Source organism: Erythranthe guttata, chromosome 6 (assembly GCF_056151865.1).
Source record: "Erythranthe guttata isolate IM_541 chromosome 6, IM_541, whole genome shotgun sequence".
Classification (NCBI taxonomy): Eukaryota; Viridiplantae; Streptophyta; class Magnoliopsida; order Lamiales; family Phrymaceae; genus Erythranthe; species Erythranthe guttata.
The window spans coordinates 17,938,039-17,956,002 of NC_142538.1; the positions used below are offsets into that span (position 1 = coordinate 17,938,039).

The 17,964-nt window shown below is 34.4% G+C and overlaps 3 protein-coding genes across 3 annotated transcripts; 2 read left to right on the forward strand and 1 right to left on the reverse strand.

Annotated features, from left to right (window-relative positions):
- Window positions 1-885: 885 nt before the first annotated feature.
- LOC105955407 (hyccin) lies at window positions 886-2,192 on the reverse strand. Its single transcript, XM_012979122.2, has one exon. It carries the CDS (start codon window positions 2,171-2,173, stop codon window positions 1,070-1,072), a length of 1,104 nt encoding a protein of 367 aa, XP_012834576.2. The 5' UTR covers window positions 2,174-2,192; the 3' UTR covers window positions 886-1,069.
- Window positions 2,193-7,800: 5,608 nt separating this feature from the next.
- LOC148770320 (S-protein homolog 5-like) lies at window positions 7,801-8,235 on the forward strand. Its single transcript, XM_088819112.1, has one exon. It carries the CDS (start codon window positions 7,801-7,803, stop codon window positions 8,233-8,235), a length of 435 nt encoding a protein of 144 aa, XP_088675238.1.
- A 6,715-nt stretch (window positions 8,236-14,950) lies between these two features.
- Window positions 14,951-15,313, forward strand: LOC105955330 (S-protein homolog 5). The gene has a single exon (XM_012979046.2). It carries the CDS (start codon window positions 14,951-14,953, stop codon window positions 15,311-15,313), a length of 363 nt encoding a protein of 120 aa, XP_012834500.1.
- The last annotated feature ends 2,651 nt before the right edge of the window (window positions 15,314-17,964 follow it).

Genomic DNA, 17,964 nt, shown 5'->3' on the forward strand with positions numbered 1-17,964 from the left:
GCCCAAATAGGCAAGGCCCAATAGAGTTGGCCCACGCCCGAAGGAGGAAATAGGCCCACATGGGATCCGAGTTTATTTGCCCATTTTATCGGATCTTTATAAATGGCCCAAAACATTGAGCCCACAGGTGTAAGGCCCAAAGATAATAATACATTGTCAGTAAGACGAACTAGGTGACCCCCGACGAGCTAGAGACCTCTAACGGAGCCGAAGGTAGCTCACGAGTGCCGAGCGTCGAATGACGAGTGACAAGCTACCGAGCGTCGAGTGTCGAGCGACGAGTTGTCGATTACCGTGATGCCAAGTACCGAGCGCCGAGTGCCGAGTGCCGAGTGCCGAGCGGAAAGTAACAGACGTGTCGAGTGACGAGCTGCCGAGTACCGAGCGTCGAGTGATGATCAATGACGAGCTGAAGGTGCCACCTCATGACTTAAACACTAAGGCATATGAAATATCTTCATTACTTAACCACCAAGACTCTCATAAAGTGCCATGGACATGAAACGACTCTATTAACCGAATTGGATAAAAGGAATGCCATCCGAAAATCCTCTTCTATAAATAGAGGGTTCATCACTCTCAAGGTAAGCATTTTCTTGATCTTGACACACCATTTTCTCCCGAATATATTTCTCTTCGAATCTTTGAGGTGTTCTTACTTTTGCGTCGGAGTGCTAACGCCGGGAGCACCTCTCCCGGTTCCTTTTGCAGGTCCGCGACGAACATACCTAATATGGAACGAGCTTCAAGATTCGAATTTCCTGAAGCGGTCAACCCAGCCGCATCAACATCCAATTTCCATGATCCAAATTGGATTAGAAAACTAACTAAAAATTCTACAAATTCTATGTTTCGAATTTTGCAAATCTTAAAGTAAAAAAATTGATCAAAAATAGCGTTTAAAGTTACACTCAAAACTGAAAAATTCAAGTAATTAAAACATGACTTAAGAATACTAAACCTGCAAATCATTGCATATCAAAATCACACTAATTTAAATCCCTAACCGATCAACCAAATTTATATTTGCAAACTTTTCCATTATGCATGCAACAAAACTTCATAAAAATCAAATTGATATTATATTAGTCATAGCAATCTCAGTATGGTCAACGAAATCAGGGTTCGTACGATCTGCTGCAGCGGCCGCCATTTCAGCGAGCTTGACAAGGCTCCCGGTTGCAAGAATTGCCTTTGGATTAATATCATGCAGAGCTCTTGCGTTCAGACATCTGCATGCAGAAATGGCTGTCTGAAAAAGCTCGTCGTTGTTGTTGTTGTTGTTGTTGATGTTGTTGTTCTTCTCCTCCCCCATTAAACAGTGCCCTAGAATTCTCAGAACGGGTTGAAGAAGCTCCCATGGCATATTTATTCTCCCTCCGGCGGAGGACGACGGCGTCGTTTTTTCGGGGTTGTTTTCGATTAGGGTTTGGTCGGAGTATTGACCGGACCAGATCTTGCAGAACTCGCAGAATTCGATCTTGGAACCGATCGGGATTCGGGAGATTTTGGTGTAGTAGAGCTCGAGGGCGACTCCGACGATTCTTGGGCGGCGCGTGGATCGGACGGTGCCGTGGGGTTCGAGGGTTGGGGAGATGACGGCGAGGTGGAGCTCGGTGGAGCCGTTCTTGGCCGCCGTCTGTTTGGTCTCGTGGTAGATGCTGGAGTGGGCGAGGTCCGGGATGCTGACGGTGACGGCCTGGCCGTTGCGGGCGGCGGTTTCGTGGCCGTAGATGGCGAGGAGGACGGATTCGAAGCCGGCGAGGGGCTTGTTCAGGGCGGCGCGTGTGAGGTACGCGCCGGCGAGGACGGGGAGGAAGCGGAGGACGACGAGCTGGAGGTCGGGCTCGGAGGAGTGGAAGGTGTCGTAGAGCCAGGCGCAGAGGTTGTCGTTGGCGCCGCCGGAGTCTGGGCGGTGGAGGAGGAGGGAGATCTGGGCGGCGACGTCGGAGTCGTGGAGGAGGGAGGTGGCGGGGGTTTCGGAGGAGGAGAGATGCGGCGGGAGGGAGGGGAGGATGGCGGAGAGGGCTTCGATGGCCAGGTGGGCTTTGGAGTAAGAATCGGACCATGTTATGTGGGGTTTGTGGTTGCTGGGGGTGGTGGCGGTAGCGGCGGCGGCGGCGGCGGTGGCTTTTTCAGGGGATGAATTTATTATTTCTTCATCTTCTTCCATGTTTACGGAGATTTGAGATTATTTCTCTTTTTTTTCTTTTTTTTAGAAATTTGGTGAAATTTTGTTTTAGATGAAAGGAGAAAAATAAGGAGAATTATGTGGATCTTTATTTATTTATTTATCTTTTATATTCTCACTATACCTTTTTTAGCTCATAAATAATCAAATATGATATGGAAACAAAAATTCAATAATCAAAGAATCGAAAAGTGACGATCTTGGATATTTCAATATATAGTACTTAAAGTTATGATTTTAATTGGAGATTTTGTGATAGTTTTCTTGGCAACACTTGATACTTCTGGCATCGATTCATCTTCGTGTGGGATAATGTTGAAATCGTTTTCAATGTTTATACGTTCAAACATCGAGGTTACTGTATTGGACTTGTTGATGGTATATGTTATTGGGAAACGAGAATTGATTGTACTTATTTCGCTTTGCTGACGATCTACCCCAATGAACTTAACGAAGATGCATATATGATTCAGAAAATACAACAATATAGTAACAAGATCCAAATATTAATGTGTGAGAAAAATAGTATTATAAATAAATAAATGTTGTGTGTTGTAGTGCTCTTGTTAAAAATAGTATAATTGTCGAAAAAATCATTTTTTTTTTAAATCAAATGACACTTCTATTCCAACTCCGTAGTATTCGGAATATCGAAAATTCAAAAAAAAAAACAAATCACAATTAGAACAAATTTCAAAAATTTAATTGGAATTTATTTGAATTTTTGGAATTTTCAAATAAATTTCATCTTTGTATAATTTTTACCATATTAAAATAATTATCCTACAAAAAAAATAAAACAAAAAATCATCGAGGTGAAATTAAATAATTCAACAAAGTTGTGGAACAAAAGAAAAAACCTGCATTTCGTTTTGGGCTTTAAAGTAATGAATTTTGAGTATCCAAAAAATTTAGCTGGCCGACACGTGGCAATATGGAATTTGGCCGCACATGGCAGCTGGCGTGTTGCCACATTGCGATATGGGTGAGCTGGCGCTGAGTTGGCAGCAGATGATTGAGCATTTTGGCTGTTTTTCATCAATTCTCAATTACAGATTTAAATTTGATTTCTCATTACAACTTGGTTGGATGCCCCCCGTGATCCGATAAAATAATTGGATTTTTATTAAATTATTTAATATTATTCTGGTTAATTTTGTTTTGGCAACCAAACGAGTTCTAAGTATATAATATTTACCTCATTTACCTATCCAAATTTCCCTATTATTGCAAACATCCTAATTACTACCTCTCACAAAGACTCTATGGCTATTACATCAAATTTAAATTGCCAATATACTTTAATTCCAATTCCAATTTTATAGATGAGAATCAAGTGTTCAATTATTTTAGCCTATAAATAAGTTTATAAGAGGTGTAACCAAACATCTTGAATTTCAATTCATTAGTAAAAGATAAACAATGTTCATGACTTATAGAACAATGAAAATAATTCTCATACATTGCATCATTCTATTCATTAACATTTTGCAAAGCAATGCTTATAACAATAAGGCTAGGTGTTCTGATACCGACGATATTCAGGTCCAAGTCGTAAATAGTCTTCCATTTCCAGATCTAACTTTGCGTTGTGCGTCCATAGCTATCGACTTGGGATATTACAACATCACTAAAAATTCCAATTTTCACTGGAAATTTTGTTACATCGAAGTCACTTTATTCTTCTGCCATCTCACGTGGGGTGATAAAAATGTTGCTTTCGATGTGTATACATCCAAAAATAGGGATCAATGTCTTCGTGGTACGTGCAATTGGGAAGCTAGACCAGATGGTATTTATTTCGCTGGTGGTATACCTCCGGTATCTCCAGTAAATTTCAAGAAGATGTATGACTGGAAAAATAATGTCTAGTGGTATGGTGAGATTCCAATTTTAGTGGGTGAGAAAAATAAAATAACATATATAAAATTCGAGTGTTGGTGCTATTGTTAGCTATTTTCCATTTCAAAATTACTTTCTTCTAGTGGTTATTTTTTGTTCATAGGTATATTATCAAATGTTTGGTCAAATTGTGCAATAAAAGCTTATAATATGAGAAACGTGACACTAAAAATTATCCAAAATTGATATCAAGCACACGTGTTCCCTTATGTATACATTTTTTTAAACATTTTAAATATGACAAATTATTCGGCTTAAATACTTGAAAATTCCATTATACAACATGTGCAATTTATTTGAAATAGAAGTATGATTGGAAAAAAAATAGTTATCGATATATAAATATCCCATATGTTAAAATTGAAAATTTAATGTAAAATATACTTATGCATACAAATTACATTGGTTATTATATTAATTTTAAAATCTATTGGTTTATTACATACATAGGATAATCATAACGTTATAAAAGAAATTTTCTTCATTTACCTTCTAAAATCTCAACCAATTAAAAATCTCACTACACACATGAAATTACATATCTAGTTTGTGTCACCTAGCAAAGAAATTTGCCATTTCATCAAATTCAAATTGCCGATTTACATTTTATTTCCCATTGTAATTAGTTATATGTGCATAATGTTAGCCCTATAAATATGACTTGAATTTTATTTACCAATTTCACTTTGCAAAAGCAATATTTCATCATGACTTGTATTATCACCAAGAATAATATCGCCCCTTATCTTATTTTATTAGCTAATATTTTTGTAACGACTACATACAGTTGTGTTCTTTCGAAGCAATACGAGGTTCACGTGGTTAATAAGATGCCGTTACCCAGAATGAAAGTGCATTGTGCATCTGCAGATAATGATCTTGGATATCACTATGCTGAACCAGACTACGATTTAAATTGGAAATTTTGTGAGAATATTACTGGCAATACTTTATACTTTTGTACTCTTAGATGGCGTAATAAAGAAGTCTCGTTTAATGCATTTACATCCCATTTAAAGAACGACCCATGTTCTAAAGGTATATGCCGTTTTGAAGCGAGGATCAATGGTATTTATTTCTTTGGAGGTGCTTTTCCTACGATGACGATGTTGTATTTTTGGAAGAATCATACGGGACAATTTGTACTATAAACATATCAATTAAGAAGAATTAACATAAAATTAATTGAAGTTCGGTATTAATATTGCTCTTATTATCACATATCAACTTTAAGCTACCTTGTTTTAGGCATAGGTAGTTAATTAGTATTATTCTGGCAAAATGAAAAAAAAAAGGTTCTTTACAAATATAATAAGCCTTATGAGTACTTATTCATAAAAAGATTCAGACAATAAACTCTTTACAAATAAGTCCACAGATGGTCCAGATTTTCGTAAAAGACTAAAATAGCCCCTCATACTTTTATATGCTCCTATTTCATTCATTAATTTAAGGTAAATTCCACTTTACCCCCTCCTACTTTGGTTGGATATCCCTTTACCGCCTGTACTCTCAATTGCATCGATTTGCCCCCTTGTACTTTGGTTCGATATCACTTTACCCCCTTCTATTCTCAATTTATCAATTTGCACCCTTGTACTTTGGCTCGATATCACTTTACCTCCTTATACTCTCAATTGCTTCAATTTCCCCCCCTTACTTGAAAAATTGTCTCAATGTGACCATCGCCGTTAGTTTTCATACCTTTGACTTTAACACCGTTTGATTTAAGTATGAAAATTACTAAAATGTCACCTCTCCAGGTTAAATAATTATTAAAAATAAAAAATAAAAAACAACAAAAAAAATAATAAAAATTTGAAGACAAGGAGAAAACATAGTCCACGACGCCAGCCACAAATTTTTTTTTATTAATAATTATTTAAACCGGAAGGGGTGGTTTTTTTATAATTTTCAAACTTAGATCAAACGGTGTTAATTAGGTCAAAGGTCTGAAAACTAACGGCGAGGGCCATATTGAGATAAATTTTCAAGTACATGGGGGCAAATCGATGCAATTGAGAGTAGAAGGGGGTAAAGTGATATTGAGCCAAAATACAAGGGGGCAAATCAATGAATTGAGAGTAAAAGGGGTAAAGTGGTATCGAACCAAAGTACGAGGAGGCAAATCGATGCAATTGAGAGTACAAGGGGGTAAAATGATATCCAGCCAAAGTACAAGGGGGTAAAGTGGAGTTTACCTTTAATTTAATTTAACCTCAATTTGACTCCAAATTTAACAAATTATTCAATTTTGACCCAAAATACATTTTTATGGACAATTTCGTTCGTCACCGCCGTTGACTGACGGTCAACCGCCGTTGACCGCCGGTCTCCGGCGTTGACTTTTTTTTCTTCTGGATTTTTTTTCGCCGATTTTCAAGGTTGACTTTTTTTTTTTGTTTTGAATGAAAGGAGAATTATGTGGATCTTTTTATTTATTTATTTGTTTATTATTAATTTTTTTAAAGTTTGATTATACCTTTTTATTAGCACGCAAACATAAATTGCTTTATTGTTTTCCTTTGTTGAAAAATAATAAATAATCGAATATAAATAAAAAAAAAAAATTCAACAATCAAATAATCGAAAAATGACGACCTTGGATATTCCAATACTACTTAAAATTAGGAATTCTTATTGGAGATTTTGCGATGGTTATATCTCGGCAACACTTTATACTTCTGCCATCTTCGTGTGGAGTAATGTGGAAAGTTGTTTTCGATGTTTATACATCCCAACATAGAGTAATGTATCAGATCGGTTGGTGGTATATGTTATTGGGAAGGCAGAACTAGTGGTATTTTTTTCGCCGTTGGTTTCAATTGGGATCTAACACTTCTGATTCCAGCTCCGAATATCAAAAATTCCCAAAAAATCACAATTGGAACAATTTTTAAAAAACTAATTGGAAATTTTTGGAAGTTTCAAATACACCACAAATAAATTGCATCTTCGTATAATTTTTAACACATTAAAACAATTATCCTACAAAAAAAATTAAACAAAAAATCATCGAGGTGAAATTAAATAAGTAAACAAAGTTGTGGGATTAAATAATTAAATAATTATTTTAGTAAGGAGTTTTGAGTATCCAAAGCCCATTGGGCTTACTGCTTAATCAGATTTGGATCAATGAGGGTGATTTGGAAACAAATTTAGCTGCCGATACGTGGCAATATCGAATTTGGAACAGTGACTCAAAAGTTAGAGTCTCAGCTGACGTGTCGCCACGTGGCGGTATGGGTGAGCTGGCGCTGAGTTGGCAGCAGATGATTGAGCATTTCGGCTTTTTTTTTTTAATAAAATTCTCAAATTGCGGATTTAAATTTGATTTCTCATTACAATTTGGTTGGATGACCCGAAGTTCGATAAAATAATTGAATTTTCATTACATTATTTAATATTATTTTGATTAATTTTATTTTGACAACCAAACGAGGTCTAAGTATATAGTATTTGCCTCATTTACCTACCCAAATTTCCCTATTATTACGAACATCCTAATTACTACCTCTCACAAAGACACATGGCTATTGCATCAAATTTAAATTGCCAATATACTTTAATTCCAATTCCAATTTTATAGATGAGAATCAAGTGTTCAATTATTTTCGCCTATAAATAAGTTTATAAGAGGTGTAACCAAACATCTTGAATTTCAATTCATTAGCAAAAGATAAACAATGTTCATGACTTATAGAACAATGAAAATAATTCTCATACATTGCCTCATTCTATGCATTAACATTTTGCAAAGTAATGCCTATAACAACAAGGCTAGATGTTCTGTTACCGACGATATTCAGGTCCACGTCGTAAATAATCTTCCATTTCCAGAACTAACTTTGCATTGTGCGTCCAAAGATAACGACCTGGGATATTACAACACCACTCAAAATTTCGATTTTCACTGGAGATTTTGTGATAGTTACCTTGGAGTCACGTTATTCTTCTGCCATCTCACGTGGGGTGATAAGAATGTTGCTTTCGATGTGTATACATCCAAAAATAGGGAGCTGTGTCTTCGTGGTATGTGCAATTGGGAAGCTAGACCAGATGGTATTTATTTCGCTGGCGGTATACCTCCGGTATCTCCAGTAAATTTCAAGAAGATGTATGACTGGAAAAATAATGTCTAGTACTGGTATGGTGAGATTCCAAATTTAGTATGTGAGAAAAATAAAATAACATAAATAAAATTTGAGTGTTGGTGCTATCGTTAGCTATTTTCCATTTCAAAGTTACTTTCTTCTAGTGTTTATTTTTTGTTCATAGGTATATTATCAAATGTTTGGTCAACTTGTGCAATAAAAGCTTATAATATGAGAAATGTGACATTAAAATTATCCATAATTGCCTGTAAATCATGGTAACTCAACGGCCCGTTAAGGTAGCGGACCCGGACGTGGTGTCCACAAGGAACCAATCTCATTGGAGTTGAAATTCCCACACTGCGGCTGCCAGGATTCGATCCTAGGACCTTGCTCCAATTTACCACCTCCGGAACCAGTTGAGCTACACCCATGCGGGCAAAAAAAAAAAAAAAAAAAAAAAAAAAAAAAAAAAAATTATCCATAATTGATATCAAGGACATGTGTTCCCTTATATATACATTTTTCTTGACATTTTAAATATGACAAGTTATTGGACTTAAATACTTGAAAATTCCATTTCACAATATGTTGAATTTATTTGAAATAGAAGTATGACTGAAAAAAATATCCCAACAAATAATTAAAAATACTATGTTAAAATTGGAAATTTGATGTAAAATATACTTATGCATACGAATTGCATTGATTATTGTATTAATTTTTAAATTCTATTGGTTAATTACATACATAGGATAATCATAACACTATAAATGAAATTTGCTTCATTTACCTTTCAAAATATCAACCAATTAAAAATCTTATTACACAAATGAAATTACATATCTAGTTTGTGTCACTAACAAAGAAATTTGCCATTTCATCAAATTCAAATTGCCGATTTACATTTTATTTCCCATTGCAATTAGTTACATGGGCATAATTTTAGCCTTATAAGTATGACTTGAATTTATTTACCAATTTCACTTTGTAAAAGCAATAATTCATCATGACTTGTATTTTCACCATGAATAATATTGCCCCTTATCTTATTTTAATAGCTAATATTTTTTTAACGACTACATATGGTTGTGTTCTTTCGAAGCAATACGAGGTTCACGTGGTTAATAAGATGCCGTTACCCAGAATGAAAGTGCACTGTGCATCTGCAGATAACGATCTTGGATATCACTACGCCGAACCAGACTACGATTTAAATTGGAAATTTTGTGAGAATATTACTGGAAGTACTTTATACTTTTGTACACTTAGATGGCGTAATAAAGAAGTCTCGTTTAATGCATTTACATCTCATTTAAAGAACGACCCATGTTCTAAAGGTATATGCCGTTTTGAAGCGAGAACCAATGGTATCTATTTCTCTGGAGGTGCTTCTCCTACGATGACGATGTTGTATTTTTGGAAGAATCATACGGGACAATTTGTACTATAAACATATCAATTAAGAAGAATTAAAATAAAATGAATTAATTTGGGTATTAATATTGCTCTTATTATCGATATCAACTTTAAATTAAATTACCTTGTTTTAGGCATAGGTAGTTAATTAGTATTATTCTGGCAAAATAAAAAGTAATAATAATAGTTAATTCGTATTATTTTTAATGGTAATAATGTCAGAGATCATAATTACAATTTTCATTTCTATCTTTATCACGGTTAGTGTTATACAATTTTGCAAAAAAGAAAAAAATATTTTTGTCACCCGTCTAATTTTAGGGTTTGATTAGACATCGAATTCCTAATATATTTGGTAATAATAGATTTTTTCGGAATTACTTTCGGATCATAATCGGCCGGCAACAGAGAATTGCATTTATTTTATATACATTTCCAAAGCCGATAAAAAGTTTTGGAGAATTTGGAAATCGGAAGAAAATATTGTTCCAAAATTTGAATTTGTCGGATCAAGACCGACGTAAATATTGAAAATTCCGTTCCAATAATTTGGTCCACATTTGCCTGGTTTGCGTTGACTTTTTTTTTTTTTTTTTTTTTTTTTCCGATTTTATATGTTTTAAAGACTTGAAAGTTGAAACAAAACACTAAGGCTATATTTTATTACTGAAATGCTAAATCCCACACTATTTTTACCAAATCATGCACATAATAAAAAATATTTATTTCTCTAAAATCTTCTCTTCTTCTTCCCATCATCTTCTTTTTCCCTAATTTTTTCACAAAATCACACACTAAAAACATTCTTAGCATTTAAAGTTCCAATTTGACAAAACTCTTCACATGTTCAAATTAAAATAAAGTTGGATTTGAGGAAAAAAATCGAATTCATATGAATTTGAATAATTAAAAATGCTTAATGAAATTGAATAAATATTAAATAAAACATAACTCATTTTTTATGATTATGCACGTAAAAAAAATAATAAATTTTGAGTGACTTGGATAAAATCATTTTAGAAAAAAGTTAGAGAAAATTTTAGTAGAGAGAGAATGTTTTTTAATTTATTTGTGGGATATAGTAAATTTTAGTGTAGGATTTAGCACGACAGAGGATGTATTTGAACAAATTTAATGAGATTAATTAGTAATCGATGTAATTATCAATATAAGCTTGGGTTAATCTAATTGGACTAGCCTAGATTATTTGGAATAGTATATACTTGGGTTTGAACCTTCTCTAGGGTAGAGCCCAATCAAATGAATGACGTCATCGACAAGAAATATCATCAATTAAATACTTTCAGCCATAAATTAAATTTGCTTCATTTACTAACAAATATTAAATAATTGAAGAAATCTGAATTCTGAAAATTAATAATAAATTCTTTTAAATTGTGTGGATAATTCACTCTATAACATTTTCCAATCTCATATTTGAATTAATTTAATTATAGTGTAACGGATATAAATTCAACTTAATATAAAAGGGACTATTAGTGAAAACCCCCTCAAGCATTTTTTTAATAATGATGGATCTAGTCACTTTTTTTTTATTAGTGATAAACCCAACTTTTATTTATTATCAAATTTACCCTTCACTGCTATTTGTTGCACATACCTTTTTTTATTTCTTTTCTATTTTCTATTTTAATTTTCGTTTTGTTTATTTAAAAAAAATAGTTTTTTAAATAATTTTTATAAATATGTTTTAATAACTAAAAAATAATATTATTTTCAACATTTTTTTTAGTTTCGTTTCTCCAAAATCAACTATAATATTTTCGAAATCAACTAAATTTTTTCTGAAAATCAACCAAAAGATTTGTTTTTTTTTCATATCATTTATTTTGAATCCAAAACGATTTTTTTCCCAACTAATTTACCAAATTGACAAATTACTACATATTATTGAAATAACTATAAAAAAACAAAATCAACTAAAAATGTCGAAAACAACTAAAAATACATCAACTAATTTTTTTAATTCATATTTTTTGATTTTTATTTTTCCAGCAGGTCATATAATTGGAGAAAAAAATAAAAAAAATTAAAATCAACTACCAAAAACTTGGAAATCAACCAAAAAAGTCGAAAACAACTAAAACTATCAAAAACAACTAAAAGAAATAGCAGGATAACGGAAACAACTATAAAAAATAGCCGAATAACAAAACAACTATTTGCTGTAAAAATACCTAACATCAAAAGCATAAAAAAAAAATCGAAAAAAATCAGAACTATGGCGACGACAGGGCAGAGGCGGGGGCAACAAAGTCTCTATATCGGCGGTACAGTGGAGTTGAGGGGTGGAGGTAGGGAGGGATTTTTGAGTTTTTGATGTCGTCTTCTACAACTAAATCGAGATCGGGGCGATGGCAGCGGCGGCGGGACGAGAACTTCAGATCTGGTGGCTTGGACATCAATGTTGAGGAAGTGGAGAGCGATACGAGCGCGTCCTTGAGGCAGTTCCTAAAGTCATTGGCTCATGCTATGCTTTTCAATGGTGGGTGGTGGAGGCTATGATGGAGTGATTCTTTCCTTCACCATGGATTTATTCAAGAGAGAGAAAAAGAGACGGAATGGGGCATGGAGAATGACAGAAATCAGAGAAAATAAGATGGAGGCGGTTGAATGGGGTAATAAAATTAGGGCAGATGTGAAATAATATAGCATTAAGGGCAAATTAGATATTATTCATAGCAATTTTAAAAAAAATAATTAAATTTAATAATTAAAGGGGGTTTGACTAATATTGAAAAAGGGGTTATATAAAATTATTTTAAACATTTCCTTTAAATTATATGATTAAGCACTAACCATTTAGTTCAAATAGAATCTGAAGTGTTTAATACCGCATGCCCTATAATAGAGTGTGGCAAGAGCTCAACATTTAACAATTTAACAATGGAAAGAATCATACATTTTCTCACTTTACTATCATTTTCTTTCTTAATGATGTCATCGACGACGTCGAGTTGTTTCATCACGCATAAATTTCACGTTCACGTGACTAATAAACTTCCATCTCCACAACTGAGGCTGCACTGTGCATCTAAAGATAACGATCTTGGATATCATAACACGAGTCAGAACTTCGATTTTAATTGGAGCTTTTGCGAGAGTTATCTTACTAATACTTTATTCTTTTGTCATATTTGGTGGAATAATAAGGAGTCCGCTTTTGACGTGTTTAACTCCCAGGCGAGGTTCGGGAGTGAGCCGTGTATTGGTCGTGTATGCTATTATGAAGTGAGGAGCGATGGTATTTATTTCGCGGAAGGTCAAACTCCCTTTAAGAAAAAGTATGACTGGAAAAGCTAATCAATGTTAATTGGAAGAAAAATAGATGAAAATAATTGGTGATAAAAATATTATTTTCTATATTATTTCTTTTTAATGCAATTTTATTTAATAAAAAAATAAAATAAAGAAAAAATCAAATTGCTGGAAATTAAGTTAATTTTCATTCAAATTTTGTGGGCGATAATTTATAAAGGTTTCAAATCCATAAAATAAGATTTTGAGAGTTAATTTCAAATACTACCATGGTGTTATCTTTATTCTCAAATACCCCCTGTAGAAAAAAACTCTTCAACATCTCCTATGTTAACAAAGTCAGTGCATCGAGACCCCTGGAGACAAATCATTTCACTCACTCGCGGGTTGTGCAAATTTTTATGTATTTTTATTGAAATGTCATAAACACCCCTTTATAAATTTAAAAAAAATCTGCTTGATTAAATTATGAATAACCTAAATTTTGAGGACCAAACTGTAATTTATAAAATTGCAAAATAATGAAAAAAAGAAGAGAGAAAAGAACGAGTTTTCATTCACGTCTTCTTCCTCGTTCCAGTCCGCCGGCACACCTCCCAACCAGAAAAAGAAGTTCAGCACCGCCGCCGTCTCACACCACCGCCACCGACTCACTTCTTCAAATTTCTCTCTCTCTAGACACTGCCGCCGTCTGGCACCTCCAGTTTCTTCTCTTGCTTTGCATTATCGCCGCTGCCGATCGCCGCATTTGTTCTGGAGATTGGGTCTGCCACCGGAAGAGTGAAACTGGGAAATTTTAGCTTCCGTCCATGATGCAGACGTTCAGGGATGAAGATGGGATGATTTCTAGATATTTACATTTCTGCCCCTCATTTCTGTGTTTATTTGCACTTTCACCCCTGGCTTGGGTCTTTTCTGCAATGTCCGAAATTTCTAATGGAATCCTGCTGGCTTACCCTGCTATTTCTGCATAATTGCAAATTAACCCCCGCCTGGGGTCTCTACAGCATTTTCAGAGAGTCTTAACAGTGTAGGCAGTTTTAGTTTTTTTTATCTTTTCTACCCCATTTTGGGGCTTTTGTGTAGTGAAACGAGGCCCCAAACTTTTTACAATAATGGAAGGACAAAATGCACTTCGCCCCCTATAAATTTCTGTTTTTCGCACTTGCCTCCCTAAAAATAAAAAAAATGGATATTCCCTCTTCAAAATATTATATTGAATGCACTTTGCCCCATAAGCCAATTTTTTGAGGGCATTGTGCAACAAAAAGAACATTTTAAAGGGGCAATGTGCAAAAAAATAATGTTTTTAAGGGGCAACGTGCAACAAAAATACTCAATTCCGATGAATAATCCATCGCAGTTTTGCTATTGGCCGGGGTAGTGTGCAACAAGAATAATATTTTGAAGGGGACATTCACTTTAAAAAACATAGGGGGTAAAGTGTGAAAATTAAAAATTTACAGGGGGTGATGTGCAATTTGCCCATAATGGAATAATAAAAAAAATTGGCCAAAAAAAATGAAAAAAATAAAAATAAAACAAGAACTTCCAAATCTAATTCTAGTGAATTTAAAACACGTGGATACATTCAATAATAATTGATTATTTTGCTCCTTAATTAAGTCAAAATTCTCCTTCTGAAATAGGAAGTCGTGCTGGCAGGAAATTTTCGAGTGATTTTGGCCTTTAAAGAAATATACATTTTTATTTCCTGAAAAACAAATTTATATATATAAGGCAAAGTAGTAATAAAGAATTATTTAACGGCCAAAATTATTCTATTTTTCATTCAAATTTAGTAGGTGATAATTACACGTGGATGAAAAAAGATAATGAATTCTGAACTTGTTTGGATAAAAGGTTTCCAATTCCATATAATAAGATATGAAATCCCGCCCTCAAATCCCCTAAAATAAAGTCGAATATTTATTTCGGTCAAATCGATGCACCTCTATAAATTGAATCGCAACAATTGCTCGACCAAAGTATCTCGAAAATTTCAATACCACACAACATTCCCACGATGAAAAATCTCACTTTGTTAGCGTGCATTTTCATAACGATGTGGTCGACCACAACGGCTTGTTTCATCACAACAAAATTCCACGTCCACATGGTCAACAAGCTTAAATCTCCACAGCTAAGGCTTCACTGTGCGTCTAAAGACGACGACCTGGGATATCATAACATGAATGAAAACGAGGATTTTACTTGGCATTTCTGCGATAGTTTTGTGTCCAATACTCTCTTCTATTGCACTGTTCAATGGAAAAACAAGAGAGCATCTTTCGACGCGTTTAGATCGAAGAAGAGCGATGAGTGTGCGGACGCTACATGCTATTATGAAATATGGGAAGATGGTATTTATTTCGCGGGAGGCAACAACCAGCGAATAATGCAGAAGAAGTATGATTGGAACAACTAGTCCACGTGTAGTAATATTAATTCCAATAATTGAGTGTGTTATTTGGAAGAAATATCAATAAATAAATATGTAAAATTATTGGTGTTATTGTTCAATTCTCTATAATCATGTTCTAGGAGATAATATTTTTATTTTGTTTCTTTTCTCCCTGCCTAATATGAGAACATTATTTTAATTAGGGCAAACTATGGCCACTCCTGCAGTATTGGTCAAATTATGAAAAAAACTTTTTTGTTTGGGTAATTACAACGACCCCTCTTTTTAAATATTTTTACACAAAATTTATGTAATTCGGTTATTTACCGAACCAAATCGTATATTCAGTTCCGTAAACGGTATGAAATGTTTGCGTACCGAAACTTTGGTTTGGTTTTCCCAATTTAACATCCCTAAATTTACCTCTTGAGGGGTATTTTTGTAAGATAATACATAGTTGAGGGGTGGCTGTAATTACCCAAATAAGAGAGGGTTTTTCGTAATTTGACCATAACTCAAGGGTGGCCGTAATTTGCACATTTAATTATTCCCTTGATTGAATAGATGCACCATTCATATTTATAAATCGACACGAATAATATATGTTATATTGTATGCACACGCGAATTGTGTTTACACAGGCACACGCGAATTTTGCGACTGAGAGTGTATTTTTTTTTTTTACCTTAAGAGATCTAATTACCCTTCATCACAAATTTAAAAATTGCAGATTCACCTTGAATTTTATCAGCATCAAAATGAACTTTTTATTTTTCCTATTTCAGTCCCTTACACTTTCAAAAAAGCTCTCTCTTACACCACACCCAAAACCACCATTGCCGGCCAACTAAAAAAACTCCGAACTAGCCGCCTAGCTCTGCCAGCACCTCCGGTTCGTCGCCCGTCTCGCCACCTCGTTGGCAGTCAACGACTACCCTGTCCACCGTCGACATCACCAAAACCATCGACACGTCAAAATCTCACAAATGCCCCCTTTTCTTTGTTCCAGCTCTCTCAATGGACTCCGACCCACTTCAACCGGTGAAAATGCCACAGTTCCACCAAATCAACCACCACTACAAGTGTAGGAGGAGATGACTAATTTATCTCGGCTTTCTCATGTGTTGTGGCTTTCGGTCATTTTTTTGCTCAAAATTAACAAATTCCGCATCGGTGCTAAAACTAATAGAGTTGAGGTATGCTCGTACAACTTTTTTCTGTTCAGGGGTAAAGTGCAAAAAACGTCTGAAGTTGAAGGGGAAAAATGCTATTAACCATTAAAAATAGGGTAGATTACACCTACACCCCTGATATATACTAAAATAACTTTAAGGTTCCTGTGGTATTGGTACTTATAACCATACCCCTGAAACAATTATCCGAGCCAAGTTTCATGTCATGGGGACCGATATGCACTATATTTGTTTTTCGCGGGGAAGTTAATGATACCATAGATGAAAATTTATAAATAATGTACACAATAATAATGATTTAAGATATGATGGGGGAGCCATCTCACCCCCTAGCTCTATGTTGTCTCGACCACTTCCTGAAAATTAATAGTCCGTTAGAACTCTAATAAAATAACTTATCCAATGCATTATTCCGTTAATGCTTCTAACAATGTTTCGGGGGTCATTGTAATTAACGATACTACAGGGACCATACAGTTAATTTAGCATATTTCAGAGGTGTAGGTGTAATTTACCCTTTAAAAATATATGGAGTGCTACTAAAAATGAATTTCCAAATTTCGTTTGGAGCAGACCATTTGAAAAAGAAACGAGACTAGATCCTAAATTAAATTGATGAAATTGCCAAAATTATTCGACTTTTCGTTCACTTTTAGTAGGTGATAATTATTACTACACACTTGATGGGCGATTATGGAGATAGATCGCAAATTCATATTACCAATTCTTTGAACTTGTTTGGATGAATTAAACCAGTCTACAAAAAAGTTTCTAATTCATAAAATACGATTCGAAATCCTTCCCTCAAAATTGACTCAAATGAAATCCGATATTTCTTTCGGTCAAATCGATAAATCTAAAGCGTTAGCCACACGTAGCTCTATAAATTGAATTCACGAGACCTCAACCAAATATTTCGAAAATTTCAATCTCGAACATTTCCACAATGAAAAATCTCATCAATTTTCTCACTTTGTTAGCATGCGTTTTCCTAACGATGTCGCGAACCACAACGGGTTGTATTACACCAAAGTTTACCATTCACGTGGTCAATAAGCTCCCATCTCCACAACTAAAACTGCATTGTGCGTCTAAAAATGACGATCTTGGATATAAGACTACGAGCGAAAACTATGATTATAATTGGACGTTTTGCGAAAGTTTTTGGTCAAATACTCTCTTCTTTTGCAGTCTTGCATGGAAAAATAATCACGTCAAATTTGACGTGTTTACATCAAAGAAGAGCGATGACTGTTTCGATGGTACGTGTTATTATGAAATATGGGACGATGGTATTTATTTCGCAGGAGGCGACGCCCCGAGAATATTGCAGAAGAAGTATGATTGGCAACAGTAGTCCGTATGCGTGTGTTAGTATTCCAATATTTGAGTGTGTTAATTTGAAGAAATAAAAATGAATAAACATGTAAAATTATTGTTTAATTCTCTATTATCATGTTCTAGGAGATAATATTTTTAATA